The sequence below is a fragment of the Mixophyes fleayi genome, chromosome 1 (genome assembly GCF_038048845.1).
Source record: "Mixophyes fleayi isolate aMixFle1 chromosome 1, aMixFle1.hap1, whole genome shotgun sequence".
In the NCBI taxonomy this organism is placed as follows: Eukaryota; Metazoa; Chordata; class Amphibia; order Anura; family Limnodynastidae; genus Mixophyes; species Mixophyes fleayi.
In genome coordinates, this window is record NC_134402.1 from 427,534,077 (window position 1) to 427,561,495 (window position 27,419).

The 27,419-nt window shown below is 41.3% G+C and overlaps 1 protein-coding gene across 1 annotated transcript in view; it reads right to left on the reverse strand.

The window, feature by feature from the left end:
• CCDC152 (coiled-coil domain containing 152) overlaps positions 1 to 27,419 on the reverse strand; it is a 63,997-nt gene that overhangs the window by 16,273 nt on the left and 20,305 nt on the right. The window contains exon 6 of the mRNA XM_075184086.1: positions 3,363 to 3,465. Coding sequence (XP_075040187.1) covers positions 3,363 to 3,465 — 103 coding nt within the window. The remainder of the gene's footprint in view (positions 1 to 3,362; positions 3,466 to 27,419) is intronic.

Consider the following 27,419-nt stretch of genomic DNA (forward strand, 5'->3'; position numbering starts at 1 on the left):
TTATTATTAATATTTATTTATAAGGCGCTACAAGGCATCCGCAGCGCCGTACAGAGACAAACAAAATCACAATACAATGGGAGACAGCACAGTACAGTAAACACAGCAACTCAGTACGCTCAATGCACAGCTAGAGAGGGCGGGGAAGGGGGAGGGAGGATCCGAAAACGACGGGGCCCAAGAAGGGGGGCGCGGAAGACAGGGAGACCCCCAGGGGGGAGGAGGGAGCGAAAGTGGACGTGGGGTGGAGGACCTTTCAGGAGGAGGGCTAAGTAGCTGGAGAGCAGAGTTAGAAGTGGTGGAAACAGGAGGAGAGATGGCCCTGCTCAGAGGAGCGTACAATCTAGTATAGTTTCTGAGAGCAATGTGTGCTTTAAATCTCACTATACTCCTACTTATCAGGAATGTAAATGCTAATAAGAGCAATATCACTAGAGGTCAAATCCATATTCAGCTCTCTTACATCTTAAACCGCTAGATACTGCTTTATTGTACTACAGGCTGTTATGAGAGTTATTATTATACACGGTTCTTCCCATGTTCCCACATTTTGTGGTGTTCTCTCTGTTACCATACAAACAGGATGAGGGACATGCAGCACTTCTGTACTTGAGCCCTTAAACTTATAGGGTGAGGGATGCAGAGTTGTACTGTGATGGTTACATGCTAGGTGGCGCTAGTTTGCAACCTGTTCAAGCCTTAGCAGCCCATCAGTGTCACAAGATTGACAGAAAGCCAATGTTGTAACTGTCACAGGAGCGATTTAATTAATAAAAAGTGAAAGTAATTTACAATTAAGGTGAGATTAAATTTATATATGCAACCCAATAAAATGATATTAAGCTTATAATACAAGACTTCAATGTATTTATCAGGATTTAACAAGTGTAGATATACTCATAATGAAAGCTCTACAGGACAAATATCTACATGTATACATATATTACACTCTATAAGCAATGGGCAGCACGGTGGCATAGTGGTTAGCATTGTTGTCTCAGCACTGGGGTCATAGGTTTGATTCCAATCTGTGTGGAGCTTGTATGTTCTCCCCATGTTTGTGTGAGTTTCCACTGGGTACTATGGTTTCCTCCCACAGTCCAAAGACTTACTGGCAGGTTCATTGGCTTATGACTAAATTAACCTTAGGGGGGTTGTGTGGTAGGTCATATTGAATGTAAGCTCTACTGGGGCATGGACTGGTATGAATAATTAAATATTCTCTGTAAAGCGCTTCATAATATGTAGGCGCTATTATAAATAAATGTTAATAAATAAATACTCTTATTAAACACTGCATCTATGCATCTATTTATAACTTTATGTATGGATCCTTGTATCGGTAAGATACTAACACTCAGATATTAGAGAGATGAGATAAGCGCTGCGGAATTAGTGGCGCTATATAAATAAATGGTGATGATGATGATGATGATGATGATGAATGCTTTCATATTCCCAGACCATTTTGTAGGCATAGATCACAAAAGATTGATTTATAAAGCCACTAAGATATAGACTGAAATAGGCTTTATAGTTTATTGTACTTTGTTGTAATGTAAGCTAGATGTAGTGTTAATAGCACATACATGTAAAATTTTATAATTAGATAGAATACTACTGCCATCTACTGTCTAAAGTTATTAGTGTGTCCTAAGTATATCTTGTGAAACCAAACACTTAAAAAGGAACTTCAAATTGAAGAGGTTCTCTGGAATCTTCCTGGTGGATGAAGAAACATCTTACCAGTCTCATCAATAAAGATTGTTTGGAAGTTCTAATTCATAGCTAGGATTTTGAAATTAGGATTCTTACACCTATACAGGAAATATACTATTTCTATGATATATTTTTGTCTGTTTGACAGTCTTTCTTTGTGCTAGTTTTGAATGCAATCATACAATACCAATCTTTGAAAGAGGAACAAAATTTTGAACCAAGAAATTATAGACATGTGAACCTGATTCTGTTGTTGAAAAATTATTTAAAGAAATCCTGAGGGATATGATTCTGGAATGTAATAACACAGTGGCAGTGTGGTCTCATGAAGGGGTGGTCATGCCTAACACAAGGATGTAAGTTTCATATTAGACCTTGGAAGTGCAATTGATGGCATGTATTTGGATTTTCCAAAAGCATTTCGTACTGTTCTGCATAACAGATGAGAGTACTAGGTCTAGCTCAAAAAGGATATACAAGGGCAGAGAACTGGCTGAATGATAGAAGACAAACGGTAGTTATAAACAGAACATACTCAAAATGGGTGTACCATAGGAATCAGTTTTGGTCCATGTCCTTTTTAAGACTTTCATCAATGACCTTGTAGACAGATTAGCAGGATATTGACTTGGTAAAGAGAGATTTAGACAAAATGGCAAGCTTGGCTGTGAAATAGCAAATTAAACTTCAGGTATTTAAAAATGAGATGGAAAAAGACTAACTAAAATTAGTTTGACTTAAAACTGAGAAGCAGCACACACTAATAGGTAGCGGCTGCAAGAGCAAATAAAATTCTGGGATGCATAAAAAGGGGGATACTATGATACAAACATAATATTACCATTATATAATTCATTAGTCTTATATATGGGGTAAAGTTTTGGAGAACACGGATAATGGATAGTTAAAGGCATTTCATGAGCAGAACTGTCTAGGCACATGCTACGCAACTTGTGCGGTAGCACTAATATGGTTGATGTGTGACCCTGGCATTAAACAATAACTAACATTGAAGGTGACCAAGCAAACTTGAATGTGTTCCTTTCTTTTGTGAGGAGTTGCAGACCTTTTTCAGACACACTGCAAATTCACACTGAAGAGCAATGCAATGAAAATATTAAAGCGGACCAACATGACACATGAATCATAACTTACCCAAGGGTTTTCTTAGATAAGTACACAGGGATGACGTGAGTTCTACAGTCATATTGATTTAATTGAGGAAATGACCGAAATAAACAAAAACAGAAATTGGCCATGACTTTGCACCCACAAGTTTGGGTCACAGCCCCATCTAATTTTTGCTTCTTTTAAAAAGTGTACGTAGAGCATATAGTTGGCCCATTAATGGAGACATTTACTTTCACACTGCTCCAGCCCATTGTAAATGAACCTCAGACACTGCGAAGTCTCCCGTTGTCTGCATTAGTATCACAAATGGTCAACAGTGTCAAGAGGTAACTTGTAATATTCTTCTAATTTACAAAAGGGATACAATCATTATTTCCGAAATGCTTAAAATTATCTATACAAAAGTCATAAAAAGTATCAATGTCTGTTAACTTTATTAAAGTCTAGCAATTAATTTCACAAGGTTTTATTATTTACAACAGGTATCATTGTAACGCTGTTCTGAAACCTACATTTTGCCTCCATGTCACACTGGATCTTCTGCATCTGTGTCTTGTAGTCTTTCTCCTTGATTCTCATGTCATTCATTAGTGAGTCCATCTTTTTCTTATACTCCTGGAAAAATGTTTGTCTAATTAAAAATGTTTAACAAGCTGTGATGTCATTTTGGCATGCTAGTGGTTGCTTGCTATAACTAGATAATATATAATTGAGCAGGTTGTGAAAAAGACATTACTGCAAAATTTAATTGAAACTATAATTTTGTAAGGGGTATAGTTTGACCACCAAGATTATAGCAGTGTGAGAATGGAGATCAGCTAAGCCCACAGTCATAATAGATATATTATCACCATTATTCCACATGAGAGTCACGGCTACAGTCCTGGAGCCTGCTGTGAAGATTTCACATATTGTGTGCCCCAGCGCCTGGAACCTTTCTTGGCCTCTCTCTCTTTAGTTTTGGTACTTGTTAATAAGAAGCAGTGCTGGTGAATCACAGTAGATAAAGCAGCCCTTTTCAAATCTTCGGATGCTCGGTCAACGTGATAATTTAGTGGGGATTGGAAACAGTGATTCAAGTCGAAGCATTGTGGCATGGCATTGGTGAGTTACAGGGGTGTCCATATAATTAAAAGTGCCAAATATATATAGATGAAAAGGTAAATTCTAGTACTATACCTACTGCTGAACTATTTAATGAAACTACACAGTGCTAAAAGACTATAATTGGAGACTCTAGGCCTGATTCATTCAGGATCTTAAATGAAGAGGATCCTTATTTCAGTCTCCTGGACAAAACCATGTTACATTGCAAGGGGTGCAAATGAGTGTTTCTGTTTTGCACTTAAGTTAAATACTGTTTTTTCATGTAGCACACAAATACTTGATAGCTTATTTGTACACTGAAATTTAAAGTTGATATTTGTGTGCTACATGAAAAAACAGTAAGTATTTAACTTATGTGCAAAACAGAATACTAATTTTCACCCCTTGCAATGTAACATGGTTTTGTCCAGGAGACTGAAATAAGGATCCGCTTCATTTAAGATCCTTAATGAATCAGGCCCTCTATTCTTAATAGCCAACTGGGATAGTGAGGACTTCTTTGCCTAAAAGCTAGTGGACCATAAATTCACTATTAAAAGTCAATAGATCTACCTATAACCTCTGACCCCCTTTACCTCAAATGGTGAGCAAACAAATGTCAGAGCTGTGGCTAACACAACTAAAGACTTTGTTAAGCCCTTATACCAGGAGCCAGAACCTCACAATGTTGTCTACTGATACCATAGACAAAGACACAAATAATGCCTTGCTAAACCTGAATTTTTTGGGGGGATGTTTAAAGAGGACATTTACAATGATCTGAGGACTGATCTTGTCAGTTATATTGGCAAACGGTAAGTGCTCTTGAACAAGTCCAATCGGTCACCTCTGTATCTTCCCACAAGATCTGCAGTCTAAAGCGAGGGATAAAATCAAATATCCAAGTTAAAATAGAGCGCTCCCTCCAGAAAACAACACAACACTATAGAAGTACAGGTTTAGAGAAAGGTAGCACAAGATAACACAATTCCAGTGACTTCAAAATGAAGAGGAGAGTTCTCTTGTCATTTCCACAACTGAGAAAAATTTCTCTTATTAGTAATCCATCCCAATATTCATGTAAAAGAAAAAGAAAAACTGAACTAGGTGATCTCCAGAAGGCACACGCAAACCCGGACAATCGTCTGTGGAGGAACAATTTAAGAATACCCGCTCAGAGGACAGTGAGGAGTTTGACTGGGGTGGTACACCTGTCAAACCATAATGCAGGTGTCCTAAGGCAAGCTCAGGGAGGACAGAAACCTCCCATGGAGCATACGATGGGTGTAAAGAGGACATTCATCTTGAACTGTTTTTGAAAAAATATTTTCAAGCACTCCTATTGGGTCATCAGGTCAGGACTATATCAGTAAGAGATCCCATCAGACAATTAAGCCAATCTTGTAAATAAAACCATTCTTAAATCTGCTAAAAATGAACTGACTCAAGCTGGTCACTGATCTAGCACCATCTACAAAAGAGGGAAGGCTTGAGATCAGTGGCTGAGAATGTAACATAAAATCTCTCGGAATGAAGTTCAATATACACTCAAAGATACAAAAGACATGACCGACATTTTCCAACACTGTGAAATTCAAGAGGATGATGTCCATCCAAGCACTAACTTACATGTGACTGCACCTGACGGTCTCATGTGATTATAGAGTAAAGTTGGCTGATCTCTAGGTGCAGGGTTCAGTGACAAAATATATTGCAGTTGTTTTGAATAAAGCTTACTGCTGGAATTAGTTATGGTTGTACATGTTATACTAATGTGGGTTTTTTTCACCCACATATGTTTATGCTTAACTTTAACTCATATAATGTTCTCTGCTAGTTAGTGTGAAATACAGGGTTTAACAATCTGGCTATATATTATCTTAAAAACTAGCAATAATGCCTCGGCTGATCCAGTACTATTGCAAGGAAACTGTCATCCCTAAGTTAGTAGGAACGCAAAGTGGAACACCATGAAGGCTGCTTTTAAATAGTATCTGGGACACTGCAAAAGCAAATACTGACTGTGGTCTTAGTTTACACTCCCGATACATCTAACAGGTAGATTTACTATTTTCAGGCACTTTGATATGCGGTTTAAAAACAGAGCGAATTACTAAAAGGCATTCCACACATCAGAGCTCATGGTTTTTATCTGGAAAGTTTAAAACCACATTCCGGATTTTTAAACATGGGAGATATAAAGACCGCCCCATGTATTAAGAGGCGGATTGACGAACCGCATGGTGTTTGACCTACCTTGCCGAAGAGCACCCGATGCAAAATGAGTGAACATCCCGTGAGCTTGGCTAATTAATAGCTAGGAAGTCAATCAGGAGCTGTCTTTTCGCACAGATAAAAGACCAATCCTCACCATTAGACCTGGTCCCCTAGAGAACCGGGCCACATGCTAAGTAGTACTGAACTAAGCCTCATGGGGTTTAGGGGTATCCAAACCGCAACACATCATACGTGGTTTGAGTTTTCAGTCTCCTGTGGTTTGGGAATGAAAACCTCATCTGATGTGTGGCAAAACCGCACCTTTATAATTTTCCCCAAAGCCTTGATTTTTCAGGCAGTCTTTCACTAAATTTCAATAGATAAAGCAGGGCAAGTTGTTGATTGGAGAAAATTTCAGTACAATTGGTAAATCCATTGCCAAAAAAACTATCTGGATATAATAAGTCCCTTAATGTCATCTGAAACATTACTAATAAAGAAAATTACATTCTAAAACAATATCCCATACTAAAAGAAATTCTACCAGACAAAAATATTCTCTTATTTCCAAGAGAAAAGAGCTAAGAATCTAAAAAAAATATTAGCTCCTAGCATGTGTGAAGAAAAGAATGGGTTAAAAGAAATAGTATGAGTTTCGGAATTCAAAGAGAATAAATTCAAATGATGGTTTTCTCTTAGACCAACAGGTCATTTTAAATGTGGACTAATTTTTGTTCAGTGTGTACACTGTTGCAAGTGTGTGCATTTATTACTGAAGTACTGTTCTCAATTTCAGTGATCCAAAATATATGAGAATAACTAACATAGAACATATCAAAACTACCTTAAGGGGGGATAGGTTCACATTATCAATAAGACAATTTTTTGGATTTTTTTTGTTTAGAGACTCTCTTTCTAGATAGCTCACATTAAATTTGCATTTATAATGGCTTCATGAAGATTCCTCTATTTGTTAATTCTATAAGTTTTTGCATTAGTAGCTAACAATGTAGAGTTTTAATTAATATATTTATTATAAGCATCCCAATACGATTGCTGTCACTGGATCATTTAGTTAATGGGTAATGCCAAATATTACACATACTGAGCTTTAGTCAATAGAATTTTCATAATAGAAGGGTGAGTCAGTGACTTACATTTAAAATTGCAGAGCTCAATATGATACTACTGGAAACTTTGTAATTACATAGTAACTATATGAAATCATCTAAACTGGATAAACAATGAATAATCCACATTGGACTGAGAGGTAGTGGTTTCTTTTAAGTTTTAAAGTAATCTTAAATTTGTCTTGTACTAACATGTAATTATTAGGGATGAGCGCACTCGGATTTATGAAATCCGAGCCCACCCGAACGTTGCGGATCCGAGTCGGATCCGAGACAGATCCGGGTATTGGCGCCAAATTCAAAAGTGAAACTGAGGCTCTGACTCATAATCCCGTTGTCGGATCTCGCGATACTCGGATCCTATAAATTCCCCGCTAGTCGCCGCCATCTTCACTCGGGCATTGATCAGGGTAGAGGGAGGGTGTGTTAGGTGGTCCTCTGTGCTGTTTAGTTCTGTGCTGTTTAGTTCTGTGCTGTGCTGTGCTGTGCTGTGCTGTGCTGTGCTGTGCTGTGCTGTGTTCTGCAGTATCAGTCCAGTGGTGCTGTGTGCTGTGCTCTGTCCTTCTGAGGTCAGTGGTGCTGCTGGGTCCTGTGCTGTGTCCTGTTCAGTCCAGTGGTGCTGTGTCCTGTGCTCTGTGCTTCTAAGGGCATAGTTATTTCCCCATTATTCCCAAGTTTTTAAAAAATAAAAAAAAAGTAAAAAAAAATAAAAAATTAGAAATTAAAAAAAATATATATAATTATAACCAAATGTGCAAAACCAATCCAGCAGTATAAGTCCATTGGTACTGCAATATTACCAAGTTCACACATTCTGCAGTATCAGTCCAGTGGTGCTGTGTCCTGTGCTCTGTCCTGCTGAGTTCCGTAGTGCTGCTGGGTCCTGTGCCGTGTCCTGTTCAGTCCAGTGGTGCTGTGTCCTGTGCTCTGTGCTTCTAAGGGCATAGTTATTTCCCCATTATTCCCAAGTTTTTAAAAAATAAAAAAAAAGTAAAAAAAAATTGAAAAAAAAAAAAAAAAAATATATATAATAATTATAACCAAATTTGCAAAACCAATCCAGCAGTATAAGTCCATTGGTACAGCAATATTACCAAGTTCACACATTCTGCAGTATCAGTCCAGTGGTGCTGTGTCCTGTGCTCTGTCCTGCTGAGTTCCGTAGTGCTGCTGGGTCCTGTGCCGTGTCCTGTTCAGTCCAGTGGTGCTGTGTCCTGTGCTCTGTGCTTCTAAGGGCATAGTTATTTCCCCATTATTCCCAAGTTTTTAAAAAATAAAAAAAAAGTAAAAAAAAATAAAAAATTAAAAAAAAAAAATATATATATAATAATTATAACCAAATTTGCAAAACCAATCCAGCAGTATAAGTCCATTGGTACTGCAATATTACCAAGTTCACACATTCTGCAGTATCTTGTGCTACATATAATGGAGACCAAAAATTTGGAGGATAAAGTAGGGAAAGATCAAGACCCACTTCCTCCTAATGCTGAAGCTGCTGCCACTAGTCATGACATAGACGATGAAATGCCATCAACGTCGTCTGGCAAGCACGATGCCCAATCTCCTAGTACAGGGCATGTAAAATCCAAAAAGCCCAAGTTCTCAAAAAACAGCAAAAAAAGAAACTTAAAATCATCTGAGGAGAAACGTAAAGTTGGCAATATGCCAATTACGACAAGTAGTGGCAAGGAACGGCTTAGGCCCTGTCCCGTGTTCAAGACTAGTGGTCCAGCTTCACCCAAGGATCTAAGCCCTCCTCCCCCCCCCCCTACAAAAAATTTAAGAGAGTTATGCTGTCAGCAACAACAACAAAACAGCAAAGAACTCTGCCTTCTAAACAGATGACATCACAAATCCCCAAGGCGAGTCCAAGGGTGTTGTTGGTTGTGAACCCTGACCTTCCCATCACTGTACGGGAAGAGGTGACTCCATCCAGCATTTGCAGCACGCCCTCTGCATATGCTGGAAGGATCACCCACAGTCCAGTTACAGATTTGGCTAATGAAGGTGTGAATGTTGTACACTGGGAGGAGGATATTGATGTAGCTGGCGCTGAGGAGGATGTTGATGATTATGATGCAGACAGATACCAAATTGCATTTCTCAATTTCTATTTATATTCTAGATTATATAACGGCTGAAAAGTTTTCTGTTTTACTCCTAGTGGAGAGGGGATCTGATGCAGACAGATACCAAACTGCCTTTGTCCATTTCTTTGTATATTTGAATTGCTAGTTCTACAGTCTATGCAGGCTGCTTTATTTATATTCAACTACAAGTGTAGGGCGGGGGGGGGGGGGCATAGATAGCCACCAAAGTAACGTGGTCCATTTAATTTCACTTTCTAGCTCCACAGTCTGTGCAGCCTGCTTTTTTTTATCTTCAAAGTATTTATATTTACAAGCCTTGCAATCTAAATTAACTAGAGGTAGTGACGTGGTAGAACTCCAAAAGGCAGTTTGGAAGCCCCTGTACAAACTGGCTCTATTTTACCTGAGTTGTCCCCCCTCCAGTGTGTACTCGGAAAGAGTTTTTAGTGCAGCGGGGAACCTGGTCAGTGAGCGGCGGAGGAGGTTGCTTCCTCACAACGTTGAAAAAATGATGTTTATAAAAATGAATAATCAATTCCTCAATGAAGTACAGCACTGCCCTCCAGATACTACAGAGGGACCTGTGGTTGTGGAGTCCAGCGGGGCCGAATTGATAATGTGTGATGAGGAGGAAGTACACACTGTAGGGGGAGAGGAATCAGAGGTTGAGGATGAGGACGACATCTTGCCTCAGTAGAGCCTGTTTAGTCTGTACAGGGAGAGATGAATAGCTTTTTTGGTGTGGGGGCCCAAACAAACCAATCATTTCAGCCAAAGTTGTTTGGTAGGCCCTGTCGCTGAAATGATTGGTTTGTTAAAGTGTGCATGTCCTATTTCAACAACATAAGGGTGGGTGTGAGGGCCCAAGGACAATTCCATCTTGGAACTTTTTTTTTGGCATTATATGACCAATCAACAGTCGTTTGCCATGTTCAAAAAGTAAAACCAAATCTTAAAAAATTCAAGAAATTAAACCAAAAGTAAAATGCCGTGTCATAATTTAAAACAAGAGTTTTTGACGTGCTCTAAAACTACTGTATTGTTGTTTATATTTTATAAACACTACACTTGAAAGCTTGAGTCTTTCAATAAAAAAGTAACTGTCCATTGCACGAATGTTTGCAACAGGGACAATTTTAGGGTTAAGAAAGCCAACTGATAACACTTCGACGCTGTCTGTCTTTATAAACACTACACTTGGAAGTTGGAGGAGGTATTGTGGCCCCGGCACCAAATTTACTACCGGGGCCACTCCACTGTGCAGTCCATATTTAGGTGTATCAGATATTAAACAACGGTGACAGTTGATGCCCAATTTTTTAATTATATTGTGGCCTCGGTACCAAATTGTGTACCGGGGCCACCACACTACGCAGTCCAGATACTTGTTTGGTGGAATTCTGACACGTGGAGGGTTTTATTATTATTATATTGTGTGGACCACTCTATCTATACCACACTACAACTCTATATACCACTCTATTTCATACTTTAATTCTATTTCATACTTTAATTCTATTTCATACTTTAATTCTATTTCATACTTTAATTCTATTACTAATTACCATAAAGAGGAACAAAATAAACCAATTTTACCAAAAGTATAATATGACTTAGACTTACAAACACTACACTTGAAAGATCGTGCCTTTAAATGAAAAAGTCAGTCTTCATTGCACGACTATGTGCAACAGGGACAGTTTTTTGGGTTTACAAAGTCAAACAATAACACTTTGACCCTGTCTGTCTGGGATCTCAATGACGAATTGTCTGTACCATGTTTGGAGGAGGTATTGTGGCCCCGGTATCAAATTGGGTACCGGGGCCACCCCACTATGCAGTCCAGATACTTGTTTGGTGGAATTCTGACACGTGGAGGGTTTTTTAATTATATTGTGGCCTCGGTACCAAATTGTGTACCGGGGCCACCACACTACGCAGTCAAGATAGATAGATGCGTATTGCGTATCATAGATAAAGTACATTCAGTGGTGTGGGGCAAATTGAAAAATATTCAAAATGCACTGACATTATCAAAAACAAGAGGTTGTCACACGCTAAAACTCCAACATGTATATGATGGAGAGGATGGAGGAGCAGCCGTATGTGTAGTGTAATGCAGATCTGTTGAAGGTTTTTTATATATTTTATTGTGGTGCCCAGTGCCCACTCCTCTACGCAGTCCAGGTACATTTATTGGTGCGAATCATAAAAGTTCAGGGTTTTTAATATATATTGTGGTGACCCACTCCTCTACGCAGTCCAGGTACAATTATTGGTGCGAATCATAAAAGTTCAGGGTTTTTAATATATTGTGGTGACCCACTCCTCTACGCAGTCCAGGTACAATTATTGGTGCGAATCATAAAAGTTCAGGGTTTTTAATATATTGTGGTGATCCACTCCTCTACGCAGTCCAGGTACATTTATTGGTGCGATTCATAAAAGTTCAGGGTTTTTAATATATTGTGGTGACCCACTCCTCTACGCAGTCCAGGTACATTTATTGGTGCGAATCATAAAAGTTCAGGGTTTTTAATATATATTGTGGTGACCCACTCCTCTACGCAGTCCAGGTACATTTATTGGTGCGAATCATAAAAGTTCAGGGTTTTTAAGATATTGTGGTGACCCACTCCTCTACGCAGTCCAGGTACATTTATTGGTGCGAATCATAAAAGTTCAGGGTTTTTAATATATTGTGGTGACCCACTCCTCTACGCAGTCCAGGTACAATTATTGGTGCGAATCATAAAAGTTCAGGGTTTTTAATATATATTGTGGTGACCCACTCCTCTACGCAGTCCAGGTACATTTATTGGTGCGAATCATAAAAGTTCAGGGTTTTTAAGATATTGTGGTGACCCACTCCTCTACGCAGTCCAGGTACATTTATTGGTGCGAATCATAAAAGTTCAGGGTTTTTAATATATATTGTGGTGACCCACTCCTCTACGCAGTCCAGAAAGATACCTTGTTGCAACGTTTTGGACTAATAACTATATTGTGAGGTGTTCAGAATACACTGTAAATTAGTGGAAATGCTTGTTATTGAATGTTATTGAGGTTAATAATAGCCTAGGAGTGAAAATAAGCCCAAAAACTTGATTTTTAAACTTTTTATGTTTTTTTCAAAAAAAATCCGAATCCAAAACCTTAAATCCGAACCGAGACCTTTCGTCAAGTGTTTTGCGAGACAAATCCGAACCTCAAAAATAACGAAAATCCGGATCCAAAACACAAAACACGAGACCTCAAAAGTCGCCGGTGCACATCCCTAGTAATTATATATGTCTGATTGGAGATATTAATGTATGAAACACTGTACTACAAGTCTTGTAACGTGAAGTGTGGAATTGCTCCACTAGTTAGTTTCAGTCTCATATTGATAATGTACAGAGAAAAACAAGGTACAAGATTGTAGAAATTGTATGTTTCAAATTGTTATGGCTGCAGGGGCATCAAAATTATTCATTTGCTGGGGGGGGGGGGTAGATCATGACTGAGGGTGTGGATTGGATTTAGAGGCATCAAGATTATTAATTGGTGGGCGAGATCACGACTGAGGGGTAAAGTTGCTGTAGGGGCATCAAGATTATCAACTGACTGTCAGGGTTTGGTAGCTGTTACTATATGATTATAAATAATATTCAGATATTTTATTGTCTATATATGCCTGTACTAGGGGGTTGTTTTATTTGGTCATAATAGAGTGTTGTGTTTGAATCATTGAGAGTTTGTTAACATTTTGCACTATAATACAATTTTTGCACATTTTCAATACAGGACTCCAAGTTTCCAGAAACCAGCCAACTGATAACGCTCCAAGAACAAGCAAGAGAGAACATCGGGTAGTCTAAGCTTGCAGACTAGGATGTGGAATTTTACTGTAGTGGCACCTCAATATGTTTACAGAATGAAGTGTGGTTTATGTATTGATTAATATTTTACAATTCTGTATATATATATATATATATATATATATATATATATATATATATAGAGTTGCGTGGTGAATCATCTAGAGTATTTTCACAGCGCTTTTCTTTCTAGTGGTTTCTTTTGTATAGTTTATGGAGAAGTATGCCAGGCTTCTGTCAACAGCAGCAGTGAAGAATTTGTGTATATAGATTCCAATTTTATATATATATATATATATATATATATATATATATATATATATATATATATATATATATATCTTGAGTAGATTCAGAGGCAAGCACTTTTATTAATTAAGGGGAAGGAGGAGTTATTATAAAGAAAGACTAGAAAAATTGGGCTTGCTATTGTAGCAATCTGTAGGCTATTTATATAAGTGAATACCCAACTAGAGTACTTTATGTACACAAAGGGCACCATAAAAAGCAGGGCCTGATCAACCACTAGGCTGACCAGGCTGCAGCCTGGGGCGCTGGGTCCCGGGGGGCGCGGCACTGTGGGTATTTTATTTATTTATTTATTTTTTATTTATTTTTTCTTCATTCATTTTTTTTTTCGGGGTGGGGGAGGGGGGGGTCGCCGCGGGGGGGTTGAGGGCTTGACGATCAAAAGCATTGGTGGTCAGTGGTTAGCAACACACAGCCAATCGCCAGGCTGCCTGTTGCTGTGCAGCAGACAGGAAGCAGGACGCCTTCACTTCCTATCTGCTGATCTGAGGAGAGGAGCGACGCTAGCACAACTACAGGTAAGTGAAGGGGGGAACTGCCCTGCATATCTATAGGGAGGGAGGGAACTGCCCTGCATATCTATAGGGGGGGGGGAACTGCCCTGCATATCTATAGGGAGGGGGGGAACTGCCCTGCATATCTATAGGGAGGGGGGGGAACTGCCCTGCATATCTATAGGGAGGGGGGGGGAACTGCCCTGCATATCTATAGGGAGGGGGGGGAACTGCCCTGCATATCTATAGGGAGGGGGGGGAACTGCCCTGCATATCTATAGGGAGGGGGGGGGGAACTGCCCTGCATATCTATAGGGAGGGAGGGGGGAACTGCCCTGCATATCTATAGGGAGGGGTGGGGAACTGCCCTGCATATCTATAGGGAGGGGGGGAACTGCCCTGCATATCTATAGGGAGGGGGGGAACTGCCCTGCATATCTATAGGGAGGGGGGGGAACTGCCCTGCATATCTATAGGGAGGGGGGGAACTGCCCTGCATATCTATAGGGAGGGAGGGAACTGCCCTGCATATCTATAAGGAGGGGGGGAACTGCCCTGCATATCTATAGGGAGGGGGAGAACTGCCCTGCATATCTATAGGGAGGGGGAACTGCCCTGCATATCTATAGGGAGGGGGGGAACTACCCTGCATATCTATAGGGAGGGGGGGAACTGCATATCTATAGAGAGGGGGGGGGAACTACCCTGCATATCTATAGGGAGGAAGGGGGGACTACCCTGCATATCTATAGGGAGGGAGAGGGAGGACTGTCATGCATATGTATAGGGAGGGAGGGGGGACTGTCATACGAATCTATAGGGTGGGAGGGGGGGGGGGGGCTGCCATGAAAATCTATAGGGAGGTAGAGAGGTTGATATGTATGAAGGAGGGCAGAGGAGGGGGGCTGATATATGTGACTGGGGGAGTTTTGATGTGACGGGGGGGGATAGCTAGGTAGCAGAGTGGAGGTAAGGAAAATAGCTGCAAGGGGGATGGCTGCAGGGTGGGAGGTAAAGAAAATGGCTACAGCAGGGGTTAAGGAAAATGGCTGGGGGGGGGGGGGGGTTGTGGTTAATGTGAAGCTAAAGCAAAACCCAACCAAGATTTACAGACAAATAATGAAAACGCAATAAAAACATATTCATTAAGGTAAAACTATTTCTTATCATAAGGTGTTAAATAAATAGTTACAAATATGTTCAGTATCTCATTAATCTACCACAATTTAAAAGAAGTACAATTTAATACTGTTTAGTACAGATGATGGCAGAATTTTTATGCTGTTCTGATTCCATTCTTTACACAAACAATTCCTTAAAGACAGGACACATAAATGGCGTGTTCTAATTAATACTGTGCTATTGTTTGTAGCATTCACTCTCAATCTGTTACAGTCCCCTGTGTCTTGCAGCTGAGGCATGACCCTTGAGGTCGCACTACCAGCAACATGTTTTCATGTTGTTATGAGAAAGAATGACAAATACTTCTGCAGGAGAATCATTGCAAATCTCTCCTCTACTATCTCGATGCCTTGAGTTAAAATCTCAGATTTATGTGCTTGCATGTGCAAATGAGGTTACTCCACTTAAAAATTCTAAAAAAAAAATAAAAAAATTTTTGTCTAATAAAAATCATTATGCTGAATACCCCAAAACTTGACTCTTGAAATAGGACTTATACTGAAAATCGACAGTTATGACTAGATTAACTAAAGGCCAAACTGCTAAAAAAAACGACTGAAAACCACGGTTTGAAAATTGCAAATCGCCATCCCGAGTTTTAACATGATAAAAATACAATACGTCAGATTTACTAATTGACAAACCACTGGAATAAATGGTTGTGACAGGTGAGATTGCATGCTGTTTGAGCGATCTTGCCATTCAAAAATAGGAGGCACCATTGACTTGTGAATTATGAGGGCACTCATAATTTATTAATTAAGGGGGCATAATTAATTTACAATTAACTTATGGGGCAAAAAATATATTTTATTATATTAAGGGGGCAATATTATTTTATTATTATGTTATGGGGCAATATGAATATATAATGATATTAAGAGGGCAAGACTAACTGATTGCCAAAGAGGGCAAAAATTAAATATGATGGGCGCACCATTTATAATGCACACATGTAGATAGAACTGTTGACTGGAACAATTATTGTCATGGTTACAGATGTTGCTTTGGAGTTTTCAGTACTTAGGCCAAGCATCCGGATCACGTTCGGCTTCAGTGTGGCCTGCTAGTGTGGTGAGATGATGACTACACACAGGCTGATAGTGATCGTCTTCCAACTGCACTTACCAACAAGCCTGATTATAGACTGATTCCAATAGGATTATTCTCAGGCATCCCAGCTATTTTGGGGTCACATGCACTACAATTTTGACTGGTGAATCAGAATGTGTGTGGCCAGCATTACAGAATCTCAAACATCTCTTGTTCTGACATATTTTTGGAACTTTTACATATGTACAGATGGCTTGTCTAGTTGAAGTTAATGCGCCAGACCATTCTATATTAGTCAGTGCCCCAACTTAATTTTAGCGCCTGGGACGAGAAGCAAAACTGCCGCCCTCCTATACCTCAATTTTAACCAAATGAACCTAAAATGTTCAGAAATTGCGCCCCAATTTAGCGTTGCACCATGGGTGGCTGAACCTCTCACACAGCCCTAGTTATGGCTCTGACATTAGTCTCTACCACTCACATACTCTTCTATTTGAGAGTGGTAAAACTAGAGGCTGGCGGAATCCAGGACTTGAACACTCTGTGACATCGTGCCATTTGACTAAAAAAATGTTATATCTGTATATGTCAGTGGTGGGCAGCAGATGCCCCGAGCCTTCACCCGTGGCCACCCAGCTCTGTTAAAGCAGCTAAAAAGGAAGAACGGGGCAATCGACTTCCACATCACATGAGCTCCTCTGCACAATGCAGGGAGGTCACACTGCATAATAGAAGATGGGAAGGAAGAGGAGGGAGTGCTATGTGCTCTCCCTCCCTTCTGTGTGGCCCCCTTGAATGTTGGATGGTGCAAGTGCGGCCCTTGAAGAATGAGAGGTTGCCCAACACTGGTATATGTGAATGTTGACAGTATTCCTCCAGGTTGGCTACAGCTAAAAGGCTGCAAATGTTTACACATTTTTAGGAGGGCTGCCTTGTCTGTGATTTAATTTTGTACCTTGACCCAGACAGTTGCATCAGCAGTGATAATTGTGGATGTTGTTTCTTTTGAAATAAAAGAGAATTTAAACCAAAACACGTCAGCTGATAGACTCCCATCCATCTACTATAAAAAGTTCCTCCCCTCCCTCTCACCCCTACTTCTGGAGCTCTTCAACTCCGTTCTCTAAAATTTGACGAGGCTACCACCAGACTACCACTTTTATGCTCCAGCTACCGCCCTATCTCACTATTGAACTATTGCCAAATTGTTAGCTAACAGAATGGCCACAGTGATCCCAACTCTAGTACACTCAGACCAAGTAGGATTCATCCCCGGCTGCCAGGCGGCAGATAATACTCGTAAGGTCATAAATCTTATCCATGTTGCCAACTCGACCTGGACCCCCACCCTGGTGCTGGCCCTTGACATCGAAAAGGCGTTTGATCCAGTGGCATGGCCCTTCATGCACCACTCTCTATGGGAGATGGGCTTCTCTGGCCCATTCCTTAGGGGTATTTCGGCACTTTACTACAACCCCACAGCGTCCAATCTCCCTCCCGATTAAGAATGGTACCAAACAGGGGTGCCCACTGTTCCCCTGGTATTTGCGCTTACAATGGAACTTGTGTCGGCCTCCCTCCACAATCACCCCGACATCACAGGGAACAAGGTTGGCCCACTTGACCACAAACTGGCCCTCTATGCAGACGACACCCTGCTAACCTTAACTAACCCAGAACACTCAAACCCCATTGTGTTAGACATGATCAAGGAATATAGTCAACTATCTCATTTCAAAATCAACACCGACAAGACAAAAGCACTTCCCAGTATGCCCAGCCCTATTGCACACCTTGAAAACTACATGTCAGTTCTGCTGGCAACCTCATAAACTAAAATATCTTCACCTCATTCTCCGGCCACCTGTTTCAGACCAATTTTCCCCAGCTGATAGAAACCCTCAAAAAAAGATCACCACTCCTGGGCCTCTCCTCACATTTCCTGGATTGGTAGAATAGCCGCAGTCAAGGTGAACCTCATACCCAGACTCCTGTATCTTTTTCAAACCCTATCGGTCAGAGTTCCCTCTATTGTCCTCAAAGAACTTCAACACTCCATTGCATGCTTTATTTGTGCGTTAGGAAGGAGACTGCCTGAAGGTCCTCTATAGGCACGCAAAAGAGGGCGGCCTAGGCCTCCCCTATATGCACAAATACTACTTAGCCTCACACCTCATGTAAGCTGTACTCACCCACATGCACTCACATACCAGAGTTTAGGTAGACATTGAAGGCAATCTGCTCTACATGCACTACTTCCTCTTCTCTATTTACCCCAAACATCGCCACGCCCTCCCAGCTCCCCCCAAACCTGCGTTTCTCATTCTCCGTTTGGAATTATAGCACACAAGCATTTTACCTGATCTCTGATCCTCCACGCATGTCCCCTCTTTGGAACAACCCCGAGTTTGCCCCCGGACTCATCCCTAATGCGTTTAAATGTTGGACAGAGCACAATATCAAATTCTTCTATGACATCATGCCTACGAATGTCTTTCCTGAGTTCTCTTACCTCTGAGATCAATTTGGGCTGTCCTCAATCACATTTTACCAGTACTTACAGATTCTCCATTTTTACCACACCAAAGTATGGAGCAGAACATTGCATCTCCCCTCACCACTAGAAGCCTTCTGCCTTCACAGATCCACCTCCAGTGACTTGATCTCAACCTTTTATTCATAACTCCTAAAACATAACCAACCACCTAAGGAACGACATGAGCTCAGATGGGAAGAGGACATGGGTGAGGTCCTTGGTCCCAAATCCGAGAAGCGGTGGCTGAGAGCTCTATTTGCACACGACTCAGAGAGAATTCATACAAACTCCTCTTTCGCTGGTACCTCATGGCAATGAGACTTGGAGCTATCTAGCTCAAAGTCTCAAGGTCCTGTTGGTGTGGTTGTGGAAGAGAAAGCACGCTGTTCCACATATGGTGGACATGCCCTAAGATTTCACCCTTTTGGACAGAATTCCACCATCTACTCAAATGTTTAAGTCAAATCATGATACCCGACAACATCCTCTACCATCTGCTCCCCGCCCAATTCCTGATATCCCAAAACACACACAAAAATGGATTGGACACATTTTACTTGCAGCAAATTGCTTAATGGCCTTAACTGGATAACCACAAACCACCCCACTATTCAAGCCCTAATCCCCAAAGTTTGGCAAATACACAAAATGGAACACATTGCCACTATAATCCACAACCGCCCCCAACACTTGGAATACCTGGACATCACATTTAATCATGGAACAGTGATCAGCCCACAATCAATCCCCCGCACATGGCCCAGTTCCCGTCTTTCTAACCCGTACCTCCGTTACTAACACCTCCTGGAATTTCCTCCTCCTTTCCAGCTCCCTCCCCTCTCTTGTCCCTCTGTTCATTTCTCTTTGCCACACATTGTACCAACACATAAGCAATCCATTAACAATTACTCCTCCAATAACTTTCAACAACCATGCTTGTATTTATTAGAGATGCTCGGGCTCAGTTTTCCGAAAACTGATCCCACCCAATCATCGCAGGTCCGAGAACTTTTGCGAGTCCTCAGAACTGAAAATGAGGCAAAATGTCATTGCCGCATCGTCGGATCTCATGAGTTTTGGATTCTATAAGTTCCGCCCTCCACGGAGATCCGGCTCCATTTCACAGACAGACACAGAAGGGGTAGCAGTGTTCTTGCTAGTCTCCAGTGCAGTTGGCCAGCGTCACTGCTCAACCAGAAACAGGAAGAGTGGCATCGTTCTTAGCAGTCTCCAGCAACATTGCTCTGTGCCATAGCTTACACAGAAACAGGAGGGGTGGCAGTGTTCTTGGCAGTCTATAGTGTCAGTGCCATTGCTCAGCGTCATTGCTGAAACAGAAACAATAGGGGTGGCAAAGTTCTTAAAATACTCCAGTGATATTGCTCTGTGCCATAGCTCACACAGAAACAGGAGGGGTGGCAGTGTTCTTGCCAGTCTACAGTGTCAGTGCCATTGCTCAGCATCATTGCTGAAACAGAAACAATAGGGGTGGCAACGTTCTTAAAATACTCCAGTGACATTGCTCTGTGCCATAGCTCACACAGAAAGAGGGGTAGCAGTGTTCTTGTCACTCTCCAGTCTCCAGTCACATTGTTCTTGTCACTCTCCAGTCTCAGTGCCATTGCTCAGTGTCATTGCTCACACAGAAACAGGAGTAGCAGTATTGTTGTCACTCTCCAGTCTCCAGTGACATTGCTCAGTACTATTGCGCAATGCCATTGCTCACACAGAAACAGAAGGGGTATGTCACGGCGCCTGATTTTGGAATAGACTTCTAAGCCCCGCTCTAGATAGACTTACCCCCAGAAAGAAGCGGAGTCTAACAGTAGAGATGTATTCACCAGGGATCCCTGCAAGGAAATATGGACTTAGCTGCTCTCTAGCCACAGGTTGCGGTCCTCTAAGGGGAATTAAAGCAGGGTGAGATGGAACCATGGAGTGGTGAATGGCAGTGAACTGAAGTGTTAAGGTCCTTAGAAAGCGAATAGCTGAGAACAGGACTGATTTTGAGTTTCCTGCAACAATACCACAGGTCTTGATCGTGGAACAGATAACACAGGATACCAACTGACAAGTGGTGAACTGCAGAGAACTAATGCACTGATATCCCTGAAAAGCAAATAGCTTGAGAATGGGACTGATGATGAGGCAAGAGGTTCTTGCAATAATACCACAGGTCTTGATCGTAGAACAGCTAACACAGGATACCAACTTAGTGGTGGTTAACTGCAGAGAACCGATGCACTGAGATCCCTGGAAAGGGAATAGCGTGAGGAAGGGACCGATGACCAAGCACGAGGTTCTTGCAATAATACCACAGGTTTCAATCATGGAACAGGTAACACAGGATTGTTTGCCTAGTGCTGGTTGCATGAAAATCCTGGCTACCCCACGCAAATTTTTCCACGATTTTCATGCAACCAGCAGTAGACTGGCAGCGCTAGGGTTAATAGTGCTCAAGTAGGGGGACACCACGCTTTTTTTTTTTTAACATTTACCTATTTTTAAACTTTTGACAGCCGCGGGGACCTGCAACTCTATAGGCAGAGAGTATAACAGTGATGTGTTTGCTAATCTCGCAGCTAGGATGCAGTGTGTTGTATTTAGCAATTTTTCAAGCAAACTCAGGAGAGTTTACTTAATCGCAGCTTCATACATTTGAGACTTGTATAGCTAGAGTGGCAAACAGTCGGGACTTTGATCTCTATCGATTTTGGAAATATTGATTTTGACAGAAACACATCTCTGGCGATTTTACATCAAATCTCACCTTAATACATCTTCAAGAGGAAACACCCTCAAGGAAATCGCTGGATTTTCAAAATCGGAGCTTGATACATTTACTCCCAGGTGTGCGCATGCTCAGTTCAGACCAGCAAGTGAATGCAGGAAGTGAGAACCAAGGGAAACAGGTAAGAACAGTGACCAAAATCCAGGTTAGCTGGTACAATGTGTGACAGGGTAGCAGTGCTTCTGTCAGTTTCCAGTGTCACAGCTCAGCGGCATCAAGATTTTACATTGGTAAAGAAAAAAGAACCTCTCTAATAAAGGAAAAGTTTACTGCAGAAAAACATAAAATTGCCAATATGCCATTCTACCCAAAATATTAATAAGCATTCCAGCATCCCTTCTCTCAGCTAGATCCCACCACCTGCACTCCACACTGTCATCATCCTCACCCTCATCTTTACCCTCATCAGTGTGTACATCATCCTCACACACTGGGTCTCTTGGGAAAGCAAAGTTTTTCCTAGCAGCAGTTGCCTGAGAAACTGAAGGAGAGTTGTCATGTCATGTACCACTTGATCTCTCAACTTGCTGACCAGGAGCTCATTGCATCTCTTGAGATCTGGGTTAGTTGGAAAGAAAGATAACACATAGCTCTTAAACCTAGGATCAAGGACAGATGCCAAAATGTAGTGAACCGATATCAAGATGTTGATAACTTGATAAGTACTTGATCTGCAAATTTATCATACTTAGCGGAATTTGTTTGTTTCATCTCCTCCTTTAATTTCTCGACCTGCTTTTCCAAAAGTCTAATTAGAAGAATCACTTGACTCAAGCTAACAGTGTCTGAACTCACTTCACAGGTGACAACTTCAAATGCTTTCAGCACCTTGCAGAACAGGGAAAGTATTCTGCACTGCACTGAGCAAAAGTACATTCCCCCTCCTTTCATAATGTCATGTTTTGTTGAATAAGCGTGGATGGCTTTTCGCTGTTCCTCCATCCTCAGAGGGATATAAAGGGTGAAATTCTACCTTGTTACCACCTCTTGCTTCAGTTGGGGGCATGGCAAATTGTATTCTTCTTGTAGCTGCTGCAATCTCGTACATGCTGTTGCAGTATGCCTAAAATGTCCTGAAATATTTTGTGACACAGACAGCATCTACTGCATGTCGCTGTCAATTTTTAAAAAGATCTGTACCACCAACTTGATTGTGTGAGCAAAACAGGGAATGTGATGGAATGTAACCTGCTGTAATGCTCTCACAATATTGTTATCAGAAATCAAATTATATGTCCTGAGGAGAGTCCAAGTGGGATAAGCAATGTTGCAGTGACATCCTTTAGTTTTTCAAAAAGGTTGTCATGTATGCCTCTTAGTGAAGCCGGTGAATTTTCTCCTGTTTATATATTTTTAATCTTTTTTTTATGCATATGAGTTTTTCCGCCATATTTTTGCATACTTTTGATAATTTCAAGATTAGCGCACCTTTCTACTGTTTTTAGTTGTTTATTAGATACTGCTGGTGTTGGTGCTGCTGAAGGCGATTTACCAATCCAGTGTGCTGTCACAGTCATTTAATCTTTACTTTGGCCAGTTCAGCTTGTTCACATATCGGTGGTTAAGTGTATAGTGGGTAGAATGGCATTTTGTAGCACAATAATTTTATTTTTTGTAACCTCCTGGTACAGGTGAGGAATTGCTTGTCTACTAAAATGGTGTTGAAATGGAATTTGGTAACGGGGACACAGGACCTCAATTAACTGTCTAAAACCTGCTGCATAAATGGTGGATATTGGACACAGATCTAATAGTTATCTAGTCACCATGTTGCCTGTGATCCGCTGTGCGACTGGATAACAGATGTCATATTTGCTTCCTCTTGCAAAGGATTGTTTAACAGTCAATTGTTGTAAAATACTAGTAGTCTTCTTCTTGGTCTACTTCTGGGTTGAAGATCCACCCCGAGCAGCAGGAGCACGAGCAGCGGGCCTAACGCTCAAGGATTCTTCTGAGGATTCCTGGAGAGAGGAGGAGTCATCTAGCCCTGGATGCAGGAATAACTCTGATTATTAGTGACGATATTGATGATGAAGGGGCTGGAGGTGTAAATTGCAGGTGCTGGGATGTAGCTGAGAGAAGGGAGCTGGCCGATGCTGGACTGCTTGTTGGTATAAGTTTCTGATTTTCCCAAGAGCTTGCCATGAACTCGCTTCAAATGGCGTAACATGGATGAGGTTCCGAGATGGTTAAGATCCCTACCTCTACTGACTGTGGCCTTACAAATGCTACTAATTGAAACTAATTTTCACCCCTTGCATTGTAACATGGTTTTGTCCAGGAGACTTAAATAAGAAACTTCTTAATTTAAGTTCCGTAATGAATCAAGCCCGATGTTCTCAAAACCTTGCCAGTTAAGTCGAGCTCAGACAGGACTCTTGATCAATTATAAGAGGTTGAGGACATTAAATATAGGAGATGCAATGAAAAAAAAGAACAGGAGAGATATGTTTTTCTGCTCTGAAATCACAGACGTAATTCACTGTGTATTATGCGGAATGGTTTAGAATGTCAAACCTATTTGACTTGTTTATGCCACTAATTGGTCTCAGAGGAACAAGTCACTTCACTCGGCAGTGGCAGTACAAGAAATTTGTTCTTAATAAAGTCGTTATCTGGTATAATGCATTGAGTTAGTTCTCTTAAAATTCCAAATGTTCTTATTAAACACAGATCTCATCATCTATTTGTTTTTAATAAGCTCATCCCATGAAAACATCTGCATTAAGTTTATTCAGAACAATGCCGTTGAGTACTGTTTTCCTGCACTTAACCACCAAGGCACTCCTTCTGCCATCATTTAATTTTATGAGACATGTCCCATTAAAAAGTTATTATGGTTAAAAATAAGAATGATTTTTAAAACTTTTTCCTATCAAGAGCTCCATTAATTATGTAAATGTTTTATACAAAGTAATCCTTATATCCGTAAATGTTTTCTACATTTTTGTATATATTCTATTGTTTACTAATTCAGATAACTAATTAAACATTTGCTTTCATTAGTCTAAAGACATACTAGACTGACCACATTTGTGCTACATTATGTTAGAAAACATGACTGGAAGTGTTTTTTCTACTTTTTATAGAACACTTTGATCTTCAAAAGACCAGTAAACATAAATACAATAATCTTTTATTTAAATCCCACTACCCCAAATGACTACCCCTGCTTCCTCTGTCATGTAGCACTTCATGGAGACTAATGTACCTGGAAGAGACTAATGCACTTGGGTGTTGGGTGTAACATTTGCATTATACCACCACACCAATCAGCAATAGCTTTTACTAAGGGTTAACAAAGCAGGAAGGCATGGTGATGTCTGGACAAGTATCATGGGGGCCAAAGAAAAAGGAATGGATTAAAAGAGCGGGGAGGAGTTAGTGATTTCACTTGGTTCAGGGGAAAGCATCCGATTCCTGGACCCGGTGTTCGCTTCCTGGTGGAGGTGTATTCTTTCCTGCTGATATAAGTACCCTGTAGTGAGAAGGGTGATTACCCAATCCTGGTGAGCAATTGCTGCGAGGGCCTGGTTATCTAAAATACGAGTGCCAGTACCGGCACGGAGGAATATTGAGCCACTTGGTGCACAGGCTCATGGTATAGCACGGATGCTGGTTCAGCCCCAGAGGTATGATGGGACAACATGGAACGCAGGCTGTGGTATGGTACAGATATGCTGGTTCAGCCCCTGAGGTAGGCTTGGTCAACCTGGAGCATGGGTCGTGGTATGGTATGGGTGTGCTGGTTCAGCCCCGGAGGTATGATGGGATAACATGGAACGCAGGCTGTGGTATGGTACAGGTATGCTGGTTCAGCCCCTGAGGTAGGCTTGGTCAACCTGGAGCATGGGTCGTGGTATGGTATGGGTGTGCTGGTTCAGCCCCGGAGGTATGATGGGACAACATGGAACGCAGGCTGTGGTATGCTACAGGTATGCTAGTTCAGCTCCTGAGGTAGGCTTGGTCAACCTGGAGCATGGGTCGTGGTATGGTATGGGTGTGCTGGTTCAGCCCCGGAGGTAGGCTTGGTCAACCTGGAGCATGGGTCGTGGTATGGTATGGGTGTGCTGGTTCAGCCCCGGAGGTATGATGGGATAACATGGAACGCAGGCTGTGGTATGGTACAGATATGCTGGTTCAGCTCCTGAGGTAGGTTTGGTCAACCTGGAGCATGGGTCGTGGTATGGTATGGGTGTGCTGGTTCAGCCCCGGAAGTAGGTTGGGACAACTTGGTGCGAGGGCTGTGGTATGGTACGGGTGTGCTGGTTCAGCCCCGGAAGTAGGTTGGGACAACAAGGAGCACGAGCCGTGGTTTGATACGGGTGTGCTGGGCCAATTGGTGCGGGGACACTGGTATGGTACGGGTGCTGGTTCAGCCCCTGAGGTATTTCTGAAGTTGCTTGGTGAGTATGAGCAATCCACAGATTGCAGTACTAAGGCTGCTTCAGCTTTTGTCGTGGCCGGAGAGCATTGTACAAGATAAGCAAGGTGGGTGGAGTACACATTCATGGAAGTCAGGTGTTTGGAACTCATTACCTTCGACGAGACGGCTTAGGTTTGTGCAAGTAGAGCTTCTCTGGGCGGTGCATTACGATTAGACCAGAAGGGTGCGGGTTCCGGCTTTGTCCCATTAACTTGCAGATATTAGGGTGCGCTTATGTATAGACAAGGCTGAGTACAATGTTCTCCCGTCATCTTAATAGCAAACAGTTAAATACAGAAGTTTTCGTTTGCCAACAAGTCGGTGTGTTGTCTTTTATTATAGCACATAAGGGTTAAGGTTAAGACCAAGAAAGGCCTATTCTTATGTTATCACCCATAAGAATTTTATATCTGACTAAATGAATGATACCTACTGCCTTGCCCATGATGTGTGAAGTGCAAGCAGGGTGGCTTCCTTATCAAATTTATTGAGAGAAGACTCATTGAGCGTCAACTTATTGTACTTTGCAAGATCATCCTGGCCTGACAGTTGGTGATACTTAGCTTAAAATTGTGTCCTTAAGGGTAAATTGTATCATGATGGAAAGGTTGTAGGGTCCCTCAGTGGTACAAAAGAGCCAGGTAATCATCCCACCATCATCCCTTCATGTGCCATTAGGTAGGCAAGAGGAAAAGACCTGCATTATATCAGATAAATGGAACTAGTGCAGCACATGCATACTAAACATGTGTACTTTAGTCGGAGTCTAAGGTCCAGAAACAAATATGCAATTAAGGTTTCAGACTGTATACAGCATACTGTAGGAGCAGGGTTGTAAGGTAATTAGCTCATTACTACATGTGATATAGCAATGCTGTGTTGTGCAAGTTAGACCTGAATGAGTCCTCCCCTGACTTTAACATCTGAACATTGCCATGTTATCACTAGGTGCTAGATTTACAAAACTGCGGGTTTGAAAAAGTGGAGATGTTGCCTATAGCAACCAATCAGATTCTAGCTGTCATTTATTTAGTACATTCTACATAATGAAAGCTAGAATCTGATTGGTTGCTATAGGCAACATCTCCACTTTTTCAAACCCGCAGTTTAGTAAATATACCCCTATGTCTCAGCAACCCCATTGTGGAAGATATCACATTGGGGAACCTAGTTTTGAAGCAATTTGGCCCCTTGAAACAAAATCAAATAGATCTCTGGAACAAACGATTATCATTGATAGGCCTCAATCACTGCTAGCTGCAAAAAGATTCTTTACATGATATATATGCATCCTGCCTGAATCTGGTAAGCCATAATTATATGTATACACAGTAGACATAAAAAGCTTTTCAAATCTTGTGTGTATTATAAAAAATGCTTATTGGAGTGATG